The sequence below is a fragment of the Schistosoma haematobium genome, chromosome 1 (genome assembly GCF_000699445.3).
Source record: "Schistosoma haematobium chromosome 1, whole genome shotgun sequence".
NCBI lineage: Eukaryota > Metazoa > Platyhelminthes > Trematoda > Strigeidida > Schistosomatidae > Schistosoma > Schistosoma haematobium.
This window is the reverse complement of record NC_067196.1, coordinates 27,967,270-27,990,813: the sequence shown is the minus strand read 5'-3', so window position 1 is coordinate 27,990,813 and position 23,544 is coordinate 27,967,270. Positions and strand designations below refer to the sequence as shown.

The window sequence follows — 23,544 nt, the reverse complement described above, 5'->3', positions numbered from 1 at the left end:
CACTGCTTTATTTTTTCAACTTTTTCCCTTCTGTTGAAATGGAAGTTAAATACGAATTATCCATCTGAAATTTTTAGCAAGCTATCCATGCTCCACAAAATTATGACGGTTTTAAGGTTGATCCAACAATTGTTTAAGTTTATTTTTACAGTTATGCATGAAAACCTATAATAGTTTGAATGACATTGATTTAAAGATGTTACAGGTATTCGGAGTTTGCCTTTACATGTAACACTTAGAATCAAAGTATGCCCACCCCAGTCAAATCATAAGTCAGAAATAAAGTGGTTTAGGGATATATTTGAAAGGTTATCGATATATCGAGGAGCGTTTGACATAAACTGACTAACAGTTGCAAGGGATGTGTCGTACGGCGTACACAATAATAATAATAACATTGATTATCCGGTACCGATGCGCGGTCGAGCGCCTTCAGCTTGGTTTGTCCAGTAAAACTAGAGATATCAGCATCAATGTCGATGACTCACGGGACTATTTGCTTTGGGGCATTATTTACTGCTACAAACGAGATTCTTTAGACCTTCTAATCCAATTTGTCTCATCACTAGCTAAACTGAGTATACATCTTATAGTTTTCTGAAATCTTCTTGATGCACTTATTATAAGTTATCAGACATATAATGGAGATGAAGTACAAGTTTTTATTTCGTACAAATACCACACAACACTATCCAACATGTTCACTGGGAGGTTATCTACATGACTGGTTACATGGTTTCATTCATTATGTTCATGGATTATGAAGTATAAGTGTTTAACTAATTATAACTTCCATAATTTATTTGTACTCCACCTTCGTCTTGAGAATTGCTTTTAACAGTCAGTCAGAACTTTTTTTTGCTCTGTGGCTTTTGGGAGTCTGAACTTTCACCATATAACATAATATCAATTCCACCTGATGATTATTTAATTCCCTGAGCGGAGTTTAACAGAGTTAACTTATTTTTGGCCAGAAATATCATAGACGACTACTTTTTCGCGAAGTAGGTTTGATCTATCTATACCCAACCCTTCTGTTTTACCTGGGTTTTTAGACTGGTGATGACCATGGAGAGGTTTCACGCGTGACTACAACAAAGCGGTGGAACAGCAGACATAAATAAACATTTGACAATCTCATTCCATGTTGGAATTAAAAATTTGTCTCACATATGTTATTCTATTACTGAAATAGTGGAAGCTGTACGTATTGAACACTAGTCGGCGTTAGTTCTGTCTACACTGTGAAAGCGGTATATATGAAGTGGTAATTTGCTAACTTGCAATCTTCGAGAATGTTTTACACACCGGAAGAAATTGATGCTGTCAATGTACCAAATATACAGAATCTGTTACATTTAGATCCCTGGTTAGAACCTTTCAAATATGAGATCAAACGCAGGTAAGTTTTGTTTCATTTCACTTTATTCGTTTTAGATATAAATGCTTTTTAGACCATATGAAGTGGATAAATGATGTTTCTGGTTTGGAAGAATTTACTCAGGGTTACAAGGAATTCGGGGTTCATGTACGTAATGACGGATCAATATACTGCAAAGAATGGGCTCCTGGGGCGAAAGAATTGTATTTGAGAGGAGATTTTAGTGAGTTATAAATTGCTGTCATAGCTTTTAGATGATTGGCAGGAATTTACTCATCCTTTCAAAAATGTGGGTTTTGGGAAATGGGAGTTAACAATACCATCTGCTAATGGTTCACCTGTGATAAAGCATCTTTCGAAAATCAAGGTATAAATCACTTATTGTTTTTCTTATCGTGTAGCTTTTGGTGGTCGCTCAAGATGGCCGCCGACTGGATAGATTGAGTCCATGGGCTCCGTATGTTAAATGCTTTGAAGGGAATATCATTTATGACCAATTATTGTACAATCCTTCTGAGGTTGTTCATATTCTGTAAATCTTTATTAATAGAGATACCAACTTAAATATCCACATCCTCCACGGCCTAAAAGCCTTCGGATTTACGAGTGTCACATTGGCATTTCGTCATCTGAACCGGTTGTCGCATCTTATACTCATTTCAAGGACAATATTTTGCCTCGAATTAAAGATCTAGGTATGATTAATTCGCAGTTGTTTCATGACCGATTCACTTATGCCTATTTAACCAACAGCTTTTCTATAAATCTACTAGGCTCCTAGTTGCTCTTAGCGTGAATTCAGTACTTGATTGTTAATCTTTACAGTCACCAAACTTTCGGAAAATATGCGTGTTTGTTGGGCTGCAACAAACCTAGTAGTCGGTTGACTGTCGTGACAGATTTATTCCAATATTAACTAATCTGAAGGTGAAACATCCCATCGGCTTCGAGAATCAGTCATTGTGCTGTTCGTACTCATCTTTTGTCTATATTTCGATCCGTAGACATATGCATTCGTATGCGTAAGTCGTTTATCTATAGATTAATGGATACATCATTCCTCTCTTTATGTGAGTATTTTATCTGCTTCGATGGTAACGAAGTCACCAGTTCACTTTCTCTTAAATGCTTAGGATGTAGTTCCCACGGTATATCTGTTTTATTTTTGGGGACATGATATTTAGGTAAGCATGTATGTGCATAATTGTCTGAAAGACTTCTTAAAACATTGGTTTTTTTTGTAGGTTATAACGCGATTCAGATAATGGCGCTAATGGAACATGCTTATTATGCTTCGTTCGGATACCAGGTGACTAGCTTCTTTGCTGCCTCAAGGTAAATTATGTGTTTATCGTCAAATATCTTAAATTTTATATCTGGTTTGGTAACATTTGGTTTAATTATTACTGAAAGGTTGTCCATTTTGCATATCGTCATGATTCTCCCAGTCACTGGTACAGTTTTTATCATGGTTTTAGTTTTATTAATCAGTATTGTATATGTTGTGCGATACTCTGTATGGTGTTTTCTCGCAGTTTCTAAATGAATCTGTCCTCGAATTATGGGTTCTTGCTGGCAGTTAGCCTACTAGAGCTAGTAATTATAACGTAAATGTCTGATGCAACAAGGAAAATCAAGTGCTTTGTTTTTCATAGATATTCTTGATAACTCTCTTTTTTACAAATAATCTGATAATCTAAACATAATATATTCCCAAGTTGAGGAAAACCTCAACTTTTCTTCCGAACAGATGTAATTTACTTACTGGGTCAATGAGTAATAAGTGTGCGTTCGAAATTTCTACTTGTGGGTTAACTTTTCTCGACTATTTTTTAAAACATTTGGGTCACTATACATGAACTGAAGGTCGTTCAAATGGACTCTTTAACTAAAAACTGCTTTTACTGGGGTTGTATGTTTATTTAAACACAGATATCGGTACTAGAAGGCACCAAATAGATATGTGCCATACAAATCGAACGATTTATGTGAAGGCTGAGATACTGCCTGGGTGCCCAAACCGAAGCAGGTGGTTTCCATATGGGACAGCACTCGAAGCCTTTGACTTCGAGGTCTAATCGACAAGACAGTGGCGCAACTTGAGGAGATGCAATCCCATAATAGCCGGTGACCAACAATAGGTTCTTACACCATTCGCTTCCTTAGGAACCTTGAGTTCATGTTCACCATTGGTTTGGAATCACGGTTTCTCAACTCCCCTAGGTAGATCCTCCGTACCCACCAACCCGGTCAGAGCGCAGGTCCTTTGATCTTCGTCCTCTCAAATTCGTAAACAACACCCCCACTGCGAGAAGGCAGTGAATAGGACTTCCCTGGTAGTGGGGTTATATGGTTTTAAGACTTACTAGCATTTAAAATAGTAGTACTTTTTTAACGTTCAATCCAACCAAGTCTTACATTGTTTATGATTAATTAACTGGGAATTGTTTCATCGTAATTCACTAGTTAACTCAAGAAAATGGAGCTTTTAACTTGAATTTAGTCATTTTAGTTGTTTTAATTACATTATCATGTCAATAGACGTATGAAGCTTCAAGATTATTTACTCAAACTACATGTTGCAAACGTCTGTTATCAAGAGTTATCCCTACCTAATATATTGTTTGTTGTCTGGGCTTTTTTGGTTATATTCCATTTTACATTGTTCACTATTATTACATAGTACATCCGTTTTAATCTTCCATTAATCTAAAGTCCTCATACTTCATGTATTTCTCATGTATCTTAATCGCTTTTGCATCTGGATAGTGTCCTCAACGCTTAATGTTTAGACCAACCTAATTCATTTGATTATACTTTGTTTTAATAGTTAGGAACATGTATGGTAAGATATGTTGTGATAAAGGAATTGATGCATTGTTATCAGGTTAAGACGCCTACGTCATTATTATAATTTTTACGGGATAATACCTTAATCGAACCAACGTCACTGCAATTACATTATTATTCTCAGGTCATGCGTTTTAATTTGTACTGCTGTATTTAGTGTCCTGCTTCCTATATATATTCGTTAACCGTAATAAATTGAGGATGTATGCAATACATGGTAAACGTCTGGAAACTTGTTCGAGAATAAGTGGGACGGTACAGGGAACTATCACGATTGTGTAGTTATGTATCTGATCAATCTCCATCGAACACTTGACACTACTACTGAGTGTTTTAGCAGATCACCTATTTTAACTATACAAGTGACCATTGCAGTCTGTAATTGACTTTTATAATTCATAAAGCAATCGAAGTGTAGTTACTTCCAAGCTTGTGGTTACAGTGATATCACAATATTTCAAAAAATAATATTTTCTTCATAATTATTTATATTTGTATTTGTGTTCGAACTAAAGCCCATTACGAAGCGCGGAGTACTCTTGGGGAGTCATTCTCCGAGCCTCCTGTCTTAGATCAAGTCCACAAGGCGGTAGAAAAGTGTCAGGAAATGTCCCGAAGGAGCGGTTACCGAAATAGGTTCGTACGCCGCTAGATAAATTAAAGCTCATCGACACGAAGGATTTCCTAGCTCCTCTAGGTAAATCCTCCGTATTCAATAAATTACTTCAAGCGCAGAACATCAGTTTTCTCATTGTCATAAAAATTCATTTGCCACATAAAGACAGTAAATAGAACTTTTCTAGCAAAGGCTATAAACATGTGGACGTACGAAAACATTTCAAGAAGTAGATGGGACTCTCCATCCCTAGCCATACTGCATTCGGTGGCAAGTCAGAAACATAGGGATACGCTGCCGTATTAAGGTTATATATTATTTTACCAAACATATAGAAGCTTTCAACCCAGTATATTCCTAAAATGTATGTCTGAAATTAATCCACCTTAATACGAAGTTTTACCATATTATGGTCATTACTTAGCATGTTAATCTAGAATTAAAGGGAAGTCAAACTAAAGCTGATAAGTAAATGTTCATTTTATCTAAGCGAATATGACCTGTTTTCGTATTAGCTGTATTAAAATGTCACTAAAATAATAGCATGCATTTCACATCCAATTTTTTTCGTCGTATATGAAACTGACCTTTTTAACCTTTCATTTTTGATCAATTTCTTGAGAACTTATATGTTACTTCTTTTGTGTCAATAAAATTATGACTAAACGACTGAAATTACTATAAAAGCTAGATTTTAATGCTCTAAATAGTAGCCAAGGTGACTACGCCCATGGAACGCTAGTAAGCAGTTTCAGTATTTCTATGTTAAGTGAAATATAGATCTTCTATCGAAGCAGTCATTTGATACTTGAAAGTGGTAACTTTAATTTGCCTGGTAGGTATACATTCATATAAAAATCATGCATAGTACTGTTCTTAAATGTCTTTTAATGATATAAAAAAGAATAACTACATAGTTTTACTCAGAATTTTTCAACTTCGTCCTGCGTTTTACCTCCACGTAATGGAGTGCACCCTACTAACATCATTTTTTTAGAACTACTGTCGCAGCTGTCAGAAAGACGCAAATACGTTGAACAAACTCCACTGTTACCACATAGTTCCTTTTGGTCGATTTCTTGTGCATTGTACTGGTTTGTTCAAGCGCCATAGTTCTCGATTTATAAACTATATTCATATTATTTATAAAGCTTAATCGTTCCAAACACTTCAGTACTTATGGAAAATTAATTGTATAAATCACGTTTTATTTGTGTGGAATTCATGTTACACTTCGTTAACTTCTCCCGATTAATTATTTCCATCCCTAATTTTTCAGTCGCTTTGGAACTCCAGAGGAGCTACGCGCCATGGTTGATGAAGCACACCGACTGGGCATTGTAGTTCTCCTAGATGTTGTTCATAGTCATGCCTCTAAGAATACAAATGATGGCCTCAACCAGTTTGATGGCACAAATGCTTGTTACTTCCATGATCTAGGCCGTGGAACTCATGAATTATGGGATTCTCGTCTATTCAATTATACAGAGTAATGTTTCTCTCTTTTGTTTTTGTGCATATTTTGATCATTTGAAATTTTATGTACAAGATTCAGTTTTGAGTATTTGATAGTCATGTTTATTGTTGTTACTTGCCATTGATTTGGTTGCCGAACAAAATTTCATCTGTACGACAAATGATAGCGTCTATTTCTGTATTGGATGTTTCTTAAAAACATCTAACACGCGTTATTTATTTATTTTAACACATAGGTATTGGTACAAGGAGGCACCAAATGCATATGCGCCACACAAATCTCATTTGATATTTGTGAGGGCTGTGATACTGCCCGGGTGCCCAAACCGAAACAGGTGGTTTTCTTAGGGGCCACACCTGGAGCCTTCGACCTAAAGGTCTGATCCACAAGGCAGTGGAGCATCGTAAGGAGATGCAGTCCCATGGCAGCCGGTGACCAATAATTAGTTCATACGCCATTTGTTCCCTCAGGATACTGGAGCTCATGTGCACCATTGGTTTCGAATCAGGATTTTCTAACTCCCCTAGGAGAACTCTCCGTTCCCGTCAACCCGGTTAAAGCGTCAGACATTTGCTTTTCGTCCTCTCAATTTCGTAAACAACACACCCGCCACGAAGAAGGCAGTGAGTAGGACTTCCCTGGCAGAGGCTATATACGCGTGGCCATGTGAGAGCATTTCGAGAGGGAGAGCGGACTCTCCCCACTCTCGGCCGTACCAGGGCATTTGGGGGTACATGTTGCTAGATAACTTGTGAGGTATTAGTTTATAACAGCTCTTTTCTTCTTGCATGTTATTTGCTACCCTTTAATGTATGATAGCTTAATGTAGAAGCATTTAACACCCTTACATATTGGTTTTGATGCACATCCCGTACATTATTGGTTTAGCTAGGACAAAATCAGCCATTACCAGTAAAAATAAATTAGAATGAATGTTTTTCTTTTAAAATCATTTATTGAATTCATTATATGTGAAAATTATATTTGAAATATTCTCAGCGATTGAAATTTAACTAATTCCAACGTTTCGTCCAGCTAACTTGTCTGGACTTCTTCAGGGTAATAATCAAAATCAAAATTATCAAAGAAATATATAGCTTTTAACAATCAGGATTATACTGTGTTAAACCAATCATATTTGGGTGTTGCTTTTTTGTAAAATAGGATAAAATGAGTCAGTTGACTACAAATCATGTAATGAATTCAACTACATGGAAATACTTAACTGAGTAACAAATCGTATGTGTGTGAGTGTGTATGTATGTATGCATGTGTGAGAGATTGATATGAAGGAATAAATAAAGTTCAAGTTCAAGGATGAAAAAATTTGATAATGAAAGATCGATGTGCATGTCAAAACATAAATTGTATTGTTTAGAAACTCATTCAGTTCTTTCAATAATAATAACGATGCATGTGATATTAAAAACAGGTTTAAACAAGAGATAGGTTCCAAATTTACTTGTCAAACGAAATTTGCCAGGTAGTTGCCATTTGAATACCATCTTTTCGGTTCAGGCTGTTCTTGTTCGCCCATATATGCAGAGCTTCTGCTGTCAATCTTTCTTTATGGGTGTTAAAACCTTTCTGAAGTATTTTGGTCCCTTCAAAATTAATCTTGTGTCCTGTTTCTAACGCATGTAACGCTATCGCTGACTTATTTTCAAGTTTCTTTAAATCTACCGAGGATTTTGGAACATTTTTCAAGCATTGTTTGTGTTCCTTCAATCTTACATTTAATTGCCTGGATGTTTCTCCAACATAGGTAGCATTACAGTCATGACAGTGAATCTCATACACAATGTTCTGTTGTTCTTCCTTTGCTAACTTGTCCTTAACTTTCACTAATGTCGATCTTAATGTGTTATTTGCTCTAAAATACACTCTTATATCATGTTTGTTTAGAATCCGTTTGATTTCTTCTGATGTTTCACTCCGGTAAGGTATGACTACGGTGTACTTCCATTCTTTTCGTATACTTTCTAGTTTAGTTTTTCTTTCATTTTTAATAATCTTTTTTAAAAACCTTTTTGGGTAGTTGTTATCCCTAAGAGTAGAAAATACTTTATTTAATTCGGTTCGTTGGTCTTCCTTGTCTGTAACAATCTTAGTACTTCTGTTCATTAGATTTTTTACCACATTAATTTTCGTGCTCTGTGAATGGGCCGAATTAAAATCCAAGTATCTCTCGGAATGCGTTGGTTTTCTGTAAACATTTATTTTTAACTTCTTATTATTGTGTCGACGTTCAACCAGACAATCTAGAAATGCTAGTTTGTGGTCAACTGATTCTAATTCCTTAGTTAGTTTAATGTTTTCAGAAATGCTATTTGCATTGTTAAATAGTTCTTCCATACCATCCCGTTTATTGATAATAAAAATGTCGTCTACATACCGTAACCATAACTTTGGTGGACATAAACTCTTTGCGATTGCACTAGTTTCTAGGGAATGCATGAATAAATTCGCTACAATCGGAGAAACTGGTGAGCCCATTGCTATACCCTCTTTCTGTCTGTAAAGTTGACCTCGAAATATGAATAAGGTAGATCTTAAACATAATTCTAAGCATTTTATAACCTCTGATGGATCTAATGGGCATCGTAAATTCAAATCTAAATCAGATTCTAAATAATCATTGATAATATCCATAGCTCGACTGATAGGTACATTAGTGAATAAGGAAGATACATCAAAACTTGCCATTATTTCGTCCTCTTCTATATCGATGGTATCAATTAAATTCTTGAATTCCGTAGAGTTTTTAATTCCATGATTAATTCGTTTTTCATATGGTTTGAGAATCTTAGCTAAATATTTAGCTAGATTGTAAGTCGGTGAATTTGTATAGTCTACCACTGGTCTTAGTGGAATTCAAGAATTTAATTGATACCATCGATATAGAAGAGGACGAAATAATGGCAAGTTTTGATGTATCTTCCTTATTCACTAATGTACCTATCAGTCGAGCTATGGATATTATCAATGATTATTTAGAATCTGATTTAGATTTGAATTTACGATGCCCATTAGATCCATCAGAGGTTATAAAATGCTTAGAATTATGTTTAAGATCTACCTTATTCATATTTCGAGGTCAACTTTACAGACAGAAAGAGGGTATAGCAATGGGCTCACCAGTTTCTCCGATTGTAGCGAATTTATTCATGCATTCCCTAGAAACTAGTGCAATCGCAAAGAGTTTATGTCCACCAAAGTTATGGTTACGGTATGTAGACGACATTTTTATTATCAATAAACGGGATGGTATGGAAGAACTATTTAACAATGCAAATAGCATTTCTGAAAACATTAAACTAACTAAGGAATTAGAATCAGTTGACCACAAACTAGCATTTCTAGATTGTCTGGTTGAACGTCGACACAATAATAAGAAGTTAAAAATAAATGTTTACAGAAAACCAACGCATTCCGAGAGATACTTGGATTTTAATTCGGCCCATTCACAGAGCACGAAAATTAATGTGGTAAAAAATCTAATGAACAGAAGTACTAAGATTGTTACAGACAAGGAAGACCAACGAACCGAATTAAATAAAGTATTTTCTACTCTTAGGGATAACAACTACCCAAAAAGGTTTTTAAAAAGATTATTAAAAATGAAAGAAAAACTAAACTAGAAAGTATACGAAAAGAATGGAAGTACACCGTAGTCATACCTTACCGGAGTGAAACATCAGAAGAAATCAAACGGATTCTAAACAAACATGATATAAGAGTGTATTTTAGAGCAAATAACACATTAAGATCGACATTAGTGAAAGTTAAGGACAAGTTAGCAAAGGAAGAACAACAGAACATTGTGTATGAGATTCACTGTCATGACTGTAATGCTACCTATGTTGGAGAAACATCCAGGCAATTAAATGTAAGATTGAAGGAACACAAACAATGCTTGAAAAATGTTCCAAAATCCTCGGTAGATTTAAAGAAACTTGAAAATAAGTCAGCGATAGCGTTACATGCGTTAGAAACAGGACACAAGATTAATTTTGAAGGGACCAAAATACTTCAGAAAGGTTTTAACACCCATAAAGAAAGATTGACAGCAGAAGCTCTGCATATATGGGCGAACAAGAACAGCCTGAACCGAAAAGATGGTATTCAAATGGCAACTACCTGGCAAATTTCGTTTGACAAGTAAATTTGGAACCTATCTCTTGTTTAAACCTGTTTTTAATATCACATGCATCGTTATTATTATTGAAAGAACTGAATGAGTTTCTAAACAATACAATTTATGTTTTGACATGCACATCGATCTTTCATTATCAAATTTTTTCATCCTTGAACTTGAACTTTATTTATTCCTTCATATCAATCTCTCACACATGCATACATACATACACACTCACACACATACGATTTGTTACTCAGTTAAGTATTTCCATGTAGTTGAATTCATTACATGATTTGTAGTCAACTGACTCATTTTATCCTATTTTACAAAAAAGCAACACCCAAATATGATTGGTTTAACACAGTATAATCCTGATTGTTAAAAGCTATATATTTCTTTGATAATTTTGATTTTGATTATTACCCTGAAGAAGTCCAGACAAGTTAGCTGGACGAAACGTTGGAATTAGTTAAATTTCAATCGCTGAGAATATTTCAAATATAATTTTCACATATGATGACTTCTCTATACTCGGCGCTCAATTACTGTCAAACTATTCGTTCTAATCTTGACGAATATTCGTATACATTTATTGAATTGTTCCGTTAGCCGTATTACTTCGTGACAAATAATGTTGTAAGTCTCGAGGATTTGTTTGAAAAATGCAATATACTGATTGGAGTGTGGGAAATTTTTTCCATTTTCCGAAGTTACCCAATAGGCACTCACTGATTCATTTTAAATTTTTACAGGTTAGAAGTACTACGCTTCCTTATGTCAAATTTACGTTGGTGGATTGAAGAGTACGGTTTTGATGGTTTCCGTTTTGATGGGGTTATGTCTATGCTGTATCATCATCATGGTTTGATGACCAACTTTTCCGGTCATTATGGGGAATATTTTGGTCTATCCGTAGACACAGAATCATTTACTTATTTAATGTTAGCTAACCATTTTCTACACGAAAAGTATCCATTTATTATTACGATTGCAGAAGTAAGAAGTTCATACTTAACTTTTATTATTCATCTTTTCATATTTACCTTATATGGATATCTCGATCAATAACTTCTTTCAGTTATTTTGGTGGATTACAGCTTACTACTCAAAAATAGGGTATTCACTAAAATTTACCTGTACAAAGCTTTTCCAATTAATAGTTGAGGTTTTATTTAATTTGCCACCTAAGTCCTATCGTTTTATAATTACATACATATATTATTTATTTAATCTAATAATGATGTAAAATTGATTTGATTTTCATTTGAAAGGAGGTTAGCGGCATGCCTACTCTGTGTCGTCCAGTTTCCGAAGGTGGCGGTGGATTCGACTATCGATTAGCTATGGCTATTCCTGATAAATGGATTGAGGTAAATCCCTTACAAATAATCTATTTCGCCCTGATATTGCTTCCCAGTTATCTTTAGATTTCACTAGATATTTTACTTATGTAATTTTAACCTCACTGTCAAAAGTCCCTTTTTATCCATGTCTGTACATATGTGAAATTGTCATATTAGACACATTATGTAAAGGTTGTGGAATTGTTGAATTAAGTCAGTGAATTGATTGTATATTGAGTTCACATTCATTTTTCACACACTGTACTTTACGATACTAAATGGTATCATCTTTTCATGGTAAGCAGTGTAATTGGCGGAATTAGTTGACACTTCTGGGAAACCAGTTATTTACAATATAGTAAAATGTGATTTCTGATGGTTTCGATCTTTACAAACTCATTAGAGCCTAAGTAAATAACTCTTCTACATCGATATTGGTCTGCGACGTTTGTTTTAGGTTCAGTGTCGTGGTTCAACGTTTCAGTAGCCGACCTTCAAACAGTAGCTTCCAAGTTTGAACTTCATTCTATTAACGTTTTAGACCGCATGAGAAAATCTCTAGTCCTCAAACTATGAGTAGTACGTAAGTCTATAATAAGTTGGATTAACTTTTTGAAATCTTTGTTTTATCATAAATAACCAGCTCTAGTGATTTTTATTTTCATATTTAGCTTCTAAAGAAATATAAAGATGAAGATTGGAACATGGGTAATCTCGTCCATACATTGACTAATCGACGTTATGGTGAACCGAATATCGCATACGCGGAATGCCATGATCAAGCTTTGGTTGGTGATAAGACATTATCCTTTTGGCTTATGGACAAAGAAATGTACTTCAGTATGAGCACTTTAAGCCCTCCAAATTTAATTATCGACCGTGGTATTGCGTTACACAAGTTAATACGTTTTATAACACACACCTTAGGTGGCGAAGGTTATCTCAACTTTATGGGTAAGTGATCTTATTGATGATGGATGTGTATATATGGTCAGTCGATCAGTCAAACTCAACGTAGAACCGAGTACGTGTGTACTTAGGTTCAAGTTGTTGTATCTCATTAACACAGCGAGATAAAGTTGTTAGGGCAAATTCCGCTGTAGTAGAGGTAGTAACAGTAATAGTCATAATAGGAAAGATTATTCATTGGAGATGTCATTCAAAAAAATATAAATTAGTAAAAAAAAATTATAAGAAATTTAGGATCTAATAGAAGTCAGAATGGATGAATCTGTCCCGATCGAAGCTGCTATCTTGACGCGGTGGTCGGGCTTGCCTATCGTGATGACCCAACCGAGCTATATTGGCTGGAACATATGTTCCTGCAGGTTCTACCGTGCCAGGCAGGTCGATTGGTGAATGGTAAGACTAAAAGCAGCAACTCAAGGTCTGAGGGCGAAGTCGTACTGCTGACTGTAGAGGGGTGTGACAGCAGTAAGGTGTTTCCTTCAGACAACCAGCATCTGCAGCGATGCTGCCTTCCCACAAGGAAGGGTGGGGTTAGAAAAGGTCGACCCTAAAAATGTCACACCTCACCTTACCTCACGGATTTCCGTCTCCGGCGGTAAGGCCCTTTGAAGAACGGAGCTAACACGTCAAAAACCTTCCACAAAAAGGCCGTGCGCGACCGGCCTCAAGCAGTTGTCCCTTGGGCTCTGCGGTCACGCTCCCAGGTCGTCAAGACCAACACTAATCAATTTCCTTTTCAGGTTCCTCAAGAAATACCCTTCCACGGTGTGGGCAGCCGGGAAGTGATATCAGCCCTCATACCCGTGACAGCACAAGAGACCAAGGTGGTCACATTCAAATCTTTCCTACACCTTCTAATACCTCTCTTATCTCCCCGACTAACCCTCCCCACGTCTCTTTATCACCTCGCACCGCTAGGGCAAACGATTCGAGTACGTGGAACGCCATTCCTGGTCTCCTGAAACCACGCTCTAACCTACACGTAGGAGCTTTTAACGTGCGAACACTTCGCCAAATAGGACAGCAGGCTTCCTTAGCTAAAACTTTAGAATCTCGCGCCATCGATGTGTGCTGCGTCTCCGAAACGCACATACAGGATCCAAGTAGCGTCATTCATTTGACCTCACCATGCCAAAATAAAGAACCGACTCGATTTACGCTTCGTGTATCTGGAAGCCCTGATTCTGCTTCCCGTGGCCTCGCCGGCGTAGGTATAGCATTGAGTCCTAGGGCAGAACTAGCTCTCTTAGAGTGGATCCCAGTAGACAGTCGTTTGTGCGCTGTCCGACTGAACGGAACAGTAAGAATCCGGAAAGATAGGGACACTCGTCGTTGCCTCTTCGTCGTCTCTGCCTATTCTCCCACTGACTGCAGCTCAGATGATGTAAAAGATGAGTTTTACAGAAAGCTTTCGGACCTTCTCCGAAAAGCTAAGCGCTCGGATGTAGTAATAGTGGCCGGTGACTTTAATGCTCAAGTAGGTAAACTAAGCGATAGGGAAAGACACCTAGGTGGATCTTATGGTGTCGTGGCTCAAAGAACAGATAATGGCGACCGTCTGTTGCAGCTATGCTCAGATAACCGCCTGTTCCTTGCAAATACTAACTTTAAGCATAAGGAAAAACATCTTTTAACATGGAGACCTAATTCGTCCCAACGTTGGACCCAAATAGATCACATCGCTATCAGCCACTGATGGAGGGGCTCGTTAGAAGACTGTCGCTCATTCTGGAGCACATGCCTAGATTCAGATCATGCTCTAGTGCGAGCGCGTATTTGCTTGCGTCTTACTGGACGTAGGAAAGACGCTGCAAGGAAACCTCTTAGGGGCCTACTTAATGATAGTCAAGCTAAGAGTATATTTCAGGAACAACTAGGAAAACAGTTAGGCAGCCATGTATGTGATGCCCACCCCGAGGCAGCATGGAATGATATCCGAAAAGCTGTGGAAACAGCAGTGATATCTTCTAGTAAGGTAAACCAGAAGGTTAGGGAGCAACACTGGATCTCAGCAGCATCTATCTCACTGATAGATGCTCGGAAACTCATTCCACCTGGCTCTGAACATAATGAAGAGCGGAGTCAGCTTAAGCGCAAGCTGACAAGAAGCCTACGCAATGATCGCGAACAGTGGTGGGTGGCGAAAGCAAGAGAGATGGAAAAGGCAGCGGCAATAGGTAATAGCAGACAATTGTTCAGACTCGTTAAGGAAACCGGAATTAGGAACCCGACCGTTAGCGAAACAATCTCAGAGAAAGATGGTTATATTATGCATTCTCAATCCAGGAGATTGGATCGATGGGCAGAACACTTTAGGGATCAGTTCAACTGGCCTTCAGCCACACTTCAGTTTCCCAAGATCTCCAGTCAACCTGAATGGCAAGTTAATGTAGGTCCTCCGTCCCTTTACGAAGTTGAAAAAGCCATAGGAAATCTGAAACGAGGGAGAGCAGCAGGCCCTGACAGGCTTACTCCTGAGATTTTTAAGGATGGTGGTCCAGTATTAGCAATGAGATTAACCGAGGTCTTAGGTAGAATTTGGGAACTGGACGTAATCCCATCTGACTGGTCTCAATCACTGATTGTGCCAGTCTATAAGAAAGGACAAAAGTCCTCTTGTGACAATCACAGAGGAATCAGTTTGACTAATATAGTGTCTAAAATATTAGCTTCAATAATACTTCGACGCCTAACTAAAGCTCGTGAAGAGCAGACTAGAGAAAATCAGGCTGTTTTTCGACCTTGACGTGGTTGTATAGACCAGATATTCACACTACGTCAGGTTCTAGAACACAGACACACATTCAGACGCCCCACAATGGTAGTATTTCTCGACCTTAAGGCGGCATTCGACTCTGTTGATCGTGAGGTTCTATGGCAGTGTTTGTCACTGGAAGGAGTACCAAAGAAGTACATTAACCTTATAAAGGTTCTCTACTCGAACACAACTGGTAGAGTGAGAGCTTATGGCGAACTGTCATCAGAATTGATTACCTCAAGTGGTGTTCGTCAGGGCTGTCCACTCTCCCCATTCTTGTTCAACTTTGTGGTCGACGTACTTTTAGAGATAACACTCTCCTCATCTAAATTTCCAGGAGTTGAACTTGTACCGGGAGGTTCACTTGTTGACTTAGAATATGCTGATGACATAGTTTTATTTGGTGAAGACGCTGGCAAAATGCAGAGTCTTCTGACCACTCTAAGCAACAATGCAAGCATGTTCGGGATGCGATTCTCTCCCTCGAAATGCGAAATGTTGCTTCAGGATTGGGTTACATCGACACCCGAACTAGTGATAGGGAGTGAAGTAGTTGAGTGTGTCGACCGCTTCACTTATCTTGGAAGTCTCATCAGCCCTTGTGGTCTGGTGTGTGACGAAATCTCAGCACGGATACAGAAGTCTCGACTAGCTTTTACCAACTTGCGTCATTTATGGCGTGGGCGAGATATCCGTCTATCAACCAAAGGACGTGTTTACTGCGCAGCAGTTCGTCCCGTCCTACTTTATGGCAGTGAAACATGGCCGGTAAGAGTAGAGGATATCCGTAGGTTACCAGTATTTGATCATAGGTTTCTTCGAAATATTGCTCGTATATCATGGGACCATCTAGTAAGTAACACAGTTGTTAGGAAACGGGTACTAGGTAATGATGGCAAATCGATTGATGAAGTAGTGAAACTCCATGAGTTGAGATGGCTGGGGCATGTGTTGCGTATGCCCAACGACCGACTGCCTCGATGTGCGATGTTTTGCTGTATAGGAGTAGGTTGGAAGAAAGCTAGGGGCGGCCAGACCAAAACATGGCACAAGTCCATGAAGTCACTGACAAGTGGACTGAGTCATGTTGGTAGGTGTAGACTACGTGGTTGGGGACCGCGAGATGATAGCAACCGATGGTTAGAGACCCTGAATGACATGGCTCAAAATCGTTTGCAATGGCGCAGGTGCATCCACTCTGTGTTCTCCCAAATTCTAATCTTCTGAATTCTTCATGTCTCTTTCTTTCTCTTTCCAAATTTATTTCACTGTATTATACTTTTTAAATAACATCTTCAAACCCTAATCTTTCCGATTACTGCTTATACTCTTACTACCTGTACCACTACGGGATTTGAATCGACAACTGTATCTCTGTGCTAATGTGGCGTGGCAACTCGAACTGATGTACGTACGAAGTTCTACGTTGTTACTGACTGACTGACTGACTGGATGAATCTGTACTGTTGCAAATGATTTTGAACCACGTGTATATGCAAGAAAACCTCTTTCCAGTTAGTAGGGGGTCATGATCTGTCAAAGCATCTACAGATTTTTACCTAAAATAACGGAAAGAAAATGTGGTTTATAAACTAACCCACTATCGCTTTATGTGTTAGGGTAGTGTTTAAAATCACAAATCCCCTGTTCGAAATTATCCTGCAGTCATCATACCTATAAGTAAATTTGTAGATATGATACTTGTGTTTATATGATTTTGTAGGAGGTTACATACCCCAATTTCATCTCAATTTTCTTGCATTTCTACCTGATTAGTGAAACTAGACCATCAATACAAGTTTTTAATTTGTTACTGAATAATTACCTGTTAAATGTCTGTCTTATGAAATATTTTTAAAATAAACCAAATAAATTTTTATCCAATCTTAAATTAAGTTATTTGATATGATAAAATTTTTTTATAATAACTATTAAAAACAGAGGAAGTCTAGCCTACCATGTGCTTGACCATATTATTCCTATTTCACTTGAAGTCAATGTCAATTTGTGTAAGTAACTATTGATACAATAGCAACTTAGATTATTGCATATTTTTACCAGGCTTTTCTTTGAGTATAACTGGCCAATGCCATAGCAAAGATTGGTAGTTAGAGATCGTACGTCTGTCTGGCGTTCATTTCGATAGTGTGATTGTATACATTCTTAGCAGCGACAGCAGATAAAGCTGCAAGAAAAGGAAATATGAAGCAACTATATGACAACGAAAAAACTACAGGGAAATATAATAAACCAGAGAGACCGGTCAAGGACAAAAAAGGTAAGCCAGTAACTAGGATTCAAGAACAGAGGAACAGATGGGAAGAACACTGACGAACTCTTGAATAGGTCAGCCCCATTGAATCCACTAGACATTGAGGCAGCACACACAGACCTTCCTATAGATGTCACTACATCAATGATCGAAGGAATCAAGATAGCTATCAGACAAATCAAGACTGCAAAAGTAACAGGACCTGACAGCATACCAGCTGAAGCACTGAAATCAGACATAGAGGTAACTGCAAACATGCTTCACACCCCATTCAGGAAGATTTGGGAGGGAGAACAAGTGCCGACTGATTGGAAAGAAAGATACCAAAGAAAGGAGATCTGAGCAAATATGAGAACTGAGCGACAGAGGCGTCACATTACTTTCAGTACCAAGAAAGGTTTTCAACAGTGCTGCTAAACTGGATGAAAGACTCAATGGATGCCCAACTTCGAGATCAACAGGCTGGATTCCGTAGGGATTGGTCGTGCACAGGCCAAATCAATTGAATGGAACTCGTCACTATACATCAACTTCCTTGATTATGAGAAAGCATTGGACAGAGTGGATGCGAGAACATTATGGGATGTTCTACACTGTGATGTACCTAAGAAAATCGTCAACGTCATACGAAATTCGTACGATGGACTACACTGCCAAGTCGTACATAGAGGACAGCTAACAGACGCATTCCGAGTGAGGTTCGATTCCAGGCAAGGCTGCTTACTATCGCCTTTTCTTTTCATTCTGGTGGTTGACTGGACTATGAAGACTTCCACATCTGAGGGTAAGCACGGAATACGATGGACGGCTTTGGTGCAACTAGACGATTTGCACTTCGCAGATGATCTAGCTCTTCTATCCTATACACACAAACAAATGCAAGTAAAGACAAGTAGTATAGCAGCAGCCTCTTCATCAGTAGGCCTCAACATACACAAGGGACAAAGCAAGATCCTCAAATACAATACGGAGAACACCAACCCAACCACACTTGATGGAGAAACTCTTGAAGATATGGAATCTTTCACGTACCTGGGAAGGCATCATCGATGAACAGGGAGGATCTAATACAGACGTAAAGGTAAGGATTGGCAATGCGAAGGCAGCATTCATACAGTTAAAGAACATATGGAACTCAAAACAACTGTCAACCAATACCAAAGTGAGCATCTTCAATACGAAAGTCAAGATAGTTCTAATGTACAGAGCTGATACTTGGAGAACTACTACAGTCATCGTCAAAAAGGTACAAGTATTTCTAAGCAATTGTCTACGCAAGATACTCAGTGTCAATTGGCCAGATACCATCAGCACCAACCTACTATGGAAGAGAACAAACTAGCCGATGGAAGTGGATAGGACACATATTGAGCAAATAATCAAACTACATCACGAGGAAAGCGGTAACCATGAATCCAAAAGAGAAACGGCGAAGAGGAAGGCCAAAGAACACACTGCGCCAAGAATTGGTAGCAGACATGAAAGTGATGAATAGGAACTGGAAAGGATTGTTCAGGACAGAGTTGGATTATTTATTTATTTGAACACATAAATATTGGTACAAGAGGGCACCAAATATATATGCGAGTTGGATAGAGAATACTGGTGAGCGACCTATACTTTTTCACGAGGGGTAATGAGCGTAAGTAATTAAAACGGTACACATTCTTCATGTCGCTTTACAATGTGAATTTTTTGACATCCTAGTTCATCTTATTTACGTTTTTATTCTTTCTATACCTTCCAGTTGTTAGTTTCCCCCCACTATTTTCACTTTTTATACTGATGTTTTCTACTAAGCTGTATATAATTTGTAAAATCTTTTTAAGGTATATCATATACTTACTCGTATCATCGGTTGGGTAAATTTATTTCTCAAACCATATATTCAAGAATCTATTTTACGACACTTGTCAAACTGTTTGAAACTTTCAAATAAAAGGGTTTGCCTCGAAAATACTTTCTTAGTTTCATTTATTACATATCTGGTGTACAGCTTTAATTAATATAGCTTCAATTTGATTTGGTTTATAGGTAATGAATTTGGTCATCCTGAATGGTTGGATTTCCCAAGAGCTGGGAATAATAGTTCGTATCACTATGCTCGCCGTCAGTGGAACTTGGTGGATGATCCATTGTTGCGTTATAAATATCTAAACAACTTCGATAGAGCTATGCAACATTTAGAGGAGAAATATGGTTGGCTTGCAGCTCCACAGGTACGTTATAAATGTATATATTTGGTATATTATCATTATTGTTCAATAAACGAACTTTATGTCACTAATTTTTGTTCTTTTTTGTTCTGATTGCAATTTTCCACCGAACCAATGGATCACTAGTTTGTCTATGAAGTCATAAAATATTAACAGATCATTTGATAAATATGTCTCACCGTTAGGCCAGTGAACGCTCATGCAATTACTAAAACACCATGTCATTAGTTAAAGAACCAAACTTCCAACCATCTGGGTACGTATTCGCACTATGTTCTATCTACTTCAGATTAGACCGCCGAATAACATTAAGTTTGACCATAAATTCTGGCTCGAAACCTTGTCCATAAACCTGTACTTTGTGACTGAGTTGAATCGTCATCTCATTTTATAAAAAGCTTTTTTTCGAAGATTTCCAAGTAAACTGTAGACCTAGTTTACCGGCTCTCTCTTTATTACAGCTAACCATAGGCATCATAGAGCGGGGCATATATCTCCATCAGTTCAGGTTGCTAGATTACCACAACATAGTAAGATGAAATTACCAAGATAAAGCAATAGAAGTGATAATAATATCAGTGGTAGTAAGAAGCATTTAGCGAAGAGAATATTGTTCGAAAAGAAAGAATTAATTCTCTGAATAAAAAGTACAAAATAATTTTGAAGTTCAAGATTTAAAGGAAAACAAAGTGAATTCATCTTCGTCATCACCACGCGGTTTACTGATCTTAATAGTTCACTTTATTATTATTACCCAAATTTACGACCTTCACCAATGAGGTATCTTTAAGTTAGAAAAATCTGTGTTCTGTAACTAATATAAATGGTTCATACTCAGACAAATACAGTCATTTTAAGTTGTTTTACGTAATTCATTGTTTACAGGGACAAGATATGTTCGTTTCAATAGTCTCTTTTTACCATTTCGCTTTACTTAGAGTATGGTAACTGAAACCGATTTATACTTGTGCCACGTTGCATGTTGCTTTTGACTGACTGATTGACTAAGTTTAATACGAAAAGTAGGATTATATAAATCTCAATATATAAGTATGGTTATCGTTTACCAGACTTATCGTTCTATGATTTATATGTAGTTTGCTTCCAAAGTCTGCGTACTCGCATTTTATGAGTTTAAACCTATCTTATTTGTTTCTGAAAGTGAAACAGTATTGTTGTCTGTCACACATTGTAATACATGTGACTGTATGATGATTGAACTGGGTTCGTTTTTGTTTTATTTTTACGCATCATTTATCTATCCAGTGATCGTATTTATTTCCTGGTTTTTATTTCACTCATCAGGCCTATGTTAGTAGAAAGAATGAAGGCGATAAAGTTATTGCGTTTGAACGTGCTGGAGTTTTGTTTGCCTTTAACTTTCATCCTACTCAAAGTTTTACGGATTACAAAATTGGAGTCGATACACCTGGACAGTAAGTTTCATTTAAAATTTTCATGAAGTATTCAGGATCTCTCGCTATATTTATACTATGGTTGATGGATAATAGTGTATTTTTAATCCAATGATTTTGCCTATGCGTTGGTATTATTTTAGAAAATTGTGTTTTCATTCATGCATTCAAGGTACCATATTGTTTTGGATTCCGACCAAGAGGAATTTGGTGGCTTTAAACGAATCGACCAATCTGTTGATGTATTCACCCGCAACGAACCGTGGGATAATCGTCGAAATTGTGTTTTTTTATATCTGCCAAGTCGTACTTGTATGGCTTTAGCACTGCAATAAAAAAGATTTTCATCACTATACAATACTTAATTTAATTACAACAATATCCATTGAGTTGTTTTCTTTACTTAAATTGTATGTAGTGATTTGCTTCATTTTATCTCCATTTTGACTTTAATTTATAAATTGTAACTTAGTTACAAAGTGCAATTACATTATTTTCACATGGATATCTTGGTATTATTTGATGTTATCTGCTGTGAAGTTTCTACATTAGACTGTTTTACTACACTCATAAGTTCATCATCAAGATAGTGTAGAATAGGAGCATGATTTAACGTCTGTTCTTTGTTGACAGTGTATTTCTTATTTTGGGGAGTGGTTTGCATTTTAGTTTCATAGTTTATAATTTTCGGTATTAGAACTGACTCATGTGTTAAGGTAGACAATTATTGGCCTCATCATATTTCGTTTATCTCTTTACAGTCTTATAAATTGTTTTATTTGTCGTTAATTCTTTGAGCCTGACTCGTTACATTAAATGTTAGGGATTTTGCAACAGTATTCATTTTGTCTGATATCAGAATCTACAATATTTAGTTTGCCACTTGTTATTTGACAATATTTAAGTAAATAATAATTATTTTACACTTAGCTTTCCGATTATCAAGATTTTAGACAAGGCATTTAGTAGAGTTAACTATCAGCATTTTCAACAAATAGGTTTATTTCGTATGTAAATTTTAATTTGTAATTTTTAATGCTTAATCGAGGTGAAGTTTTACCATTTTCGTTATATCACAAGGATATATACTTAACTTTAGTGTCTCGCTCATTATGACACTAACAATAGTGATAATTTTTGACTTGTAACTATTGAGCCTGATAAAAAAGTTATCAAAAACGATCGTTCGCTCAACTATTCTTTTTTCTTATACATTTCAAGTCAACAGAGTGCTTGACAAATCAGATAGAAAATTCACATTTTTAATTAAATGTTCAGCACCTTATTGGTAGCTATTGGGATTAGTTATTTTGACCTGGAACTAATCGGGGTTTTCAGCTTAAAAGCATGTGTTGTTTGTATGTTTCAGAATATAGACGAAAATGTTATACTCAATCGATACTGAAATTTATTTGTTTACCACTAGCTCTGTTTTCTCCAAGAAAGGTCATTAACTCACAATTATTGATTCTATAGTTCTGAGAGTGATGATCAGTTTAATTCCCTATACATGTATACCAAATGTACTGTTTTTCCTCGTAGTCAAAATTACATATTGATTAAGAACAGATCAGTGGAACAGTTTTCTACCTTAACCTTTAATGATGGCTGAGGCAAATACTAGGAAAAATCTAATCAATACTATCTGACTGTAATTTTAAGAATTATAGAAATTTTCACGAAGTTTCTTTTGTTGTAGTAAGTTAGGTTGAAGTATCGTTGGTAATCAAGAGATACCATAGTTCGGTTGGTAAAAGTTCCTCAAATCTTGATTAACCTTATAATTACGTCCAAAACGTCTTATACATGCTTTCTGATAAGATTAAGGGTATCGGAGTCAGTACTACGGCTAAATCGTGATATTAGATTTCAGACGATTGTGATAGACAAGGACTGTTAGAGTGGATCCCCTTTAACAGTCGTTTATGTGCCGTTCGGCTAAACGACTCCGTAAGAACTCGGAAGGATAGGGACACAGGTCGTTGCCTTTTTGTCGTTTCTGCCTACGCTCCCACCGACTGCAGCTCAGATGAAGTGAAAGATGAATTTTACAGAAAGCTATCTGGACTAATTCAGAAAGCTAAACGTTCAGGCATAGTACTCGTA

The 23,544-nt window shown here is 36.9% G+C and overlaps 1 protein-coding gene across 2 annotated transcripts; it reads left to right on the top strand.

Moving 5' to 3' along the window:
- The first annotated feature begins 1,082 nt into the window (after positions 1–1,082).
- On the top strand, positions 1,083–23,510 carry GBE1_1 (1,4-alpha-glucan branching enzyme). Of its 2 annotated transcripts, XM_051214887.1 has the most exons (13): positions 1,083–1,402; positions 1,438–1,604; positions 1,636–1,748; positions 1,783–1,899; positions 1,932–2,076; positions 2,626–2,716; positions 6,127–6,336; positions 11,218–11,461; positions 11,737–11,835; positions 12,480–12,762; positions 19,842–20,026; positions 21,329–21,459; positions 21,611–23,510. In XM_051214887.1, exons 1-13 carry the CDS (start codon positions 1,296–1,298, stop codon positions 21,771–21,773), a joined length of 2,055 nt encoding a protein of 684 aa, XP_051073622.1. In that variant the 5' UTR covers positions 1,083–1,295; the 3' UTR covers positions 21,774–23,510. The 2 variants fall into 2 exon arrangements, with proteins under 2 accessions (XP_051073622.1, XP_035588003.2); XM_035730499.2 differs by having other exon boundaries at positions 1,783–2,076; positions 21,611–21,943.
- The last annotated feature ends 34 nt before the right edge of the window (positions 23,511–23,544 follow it).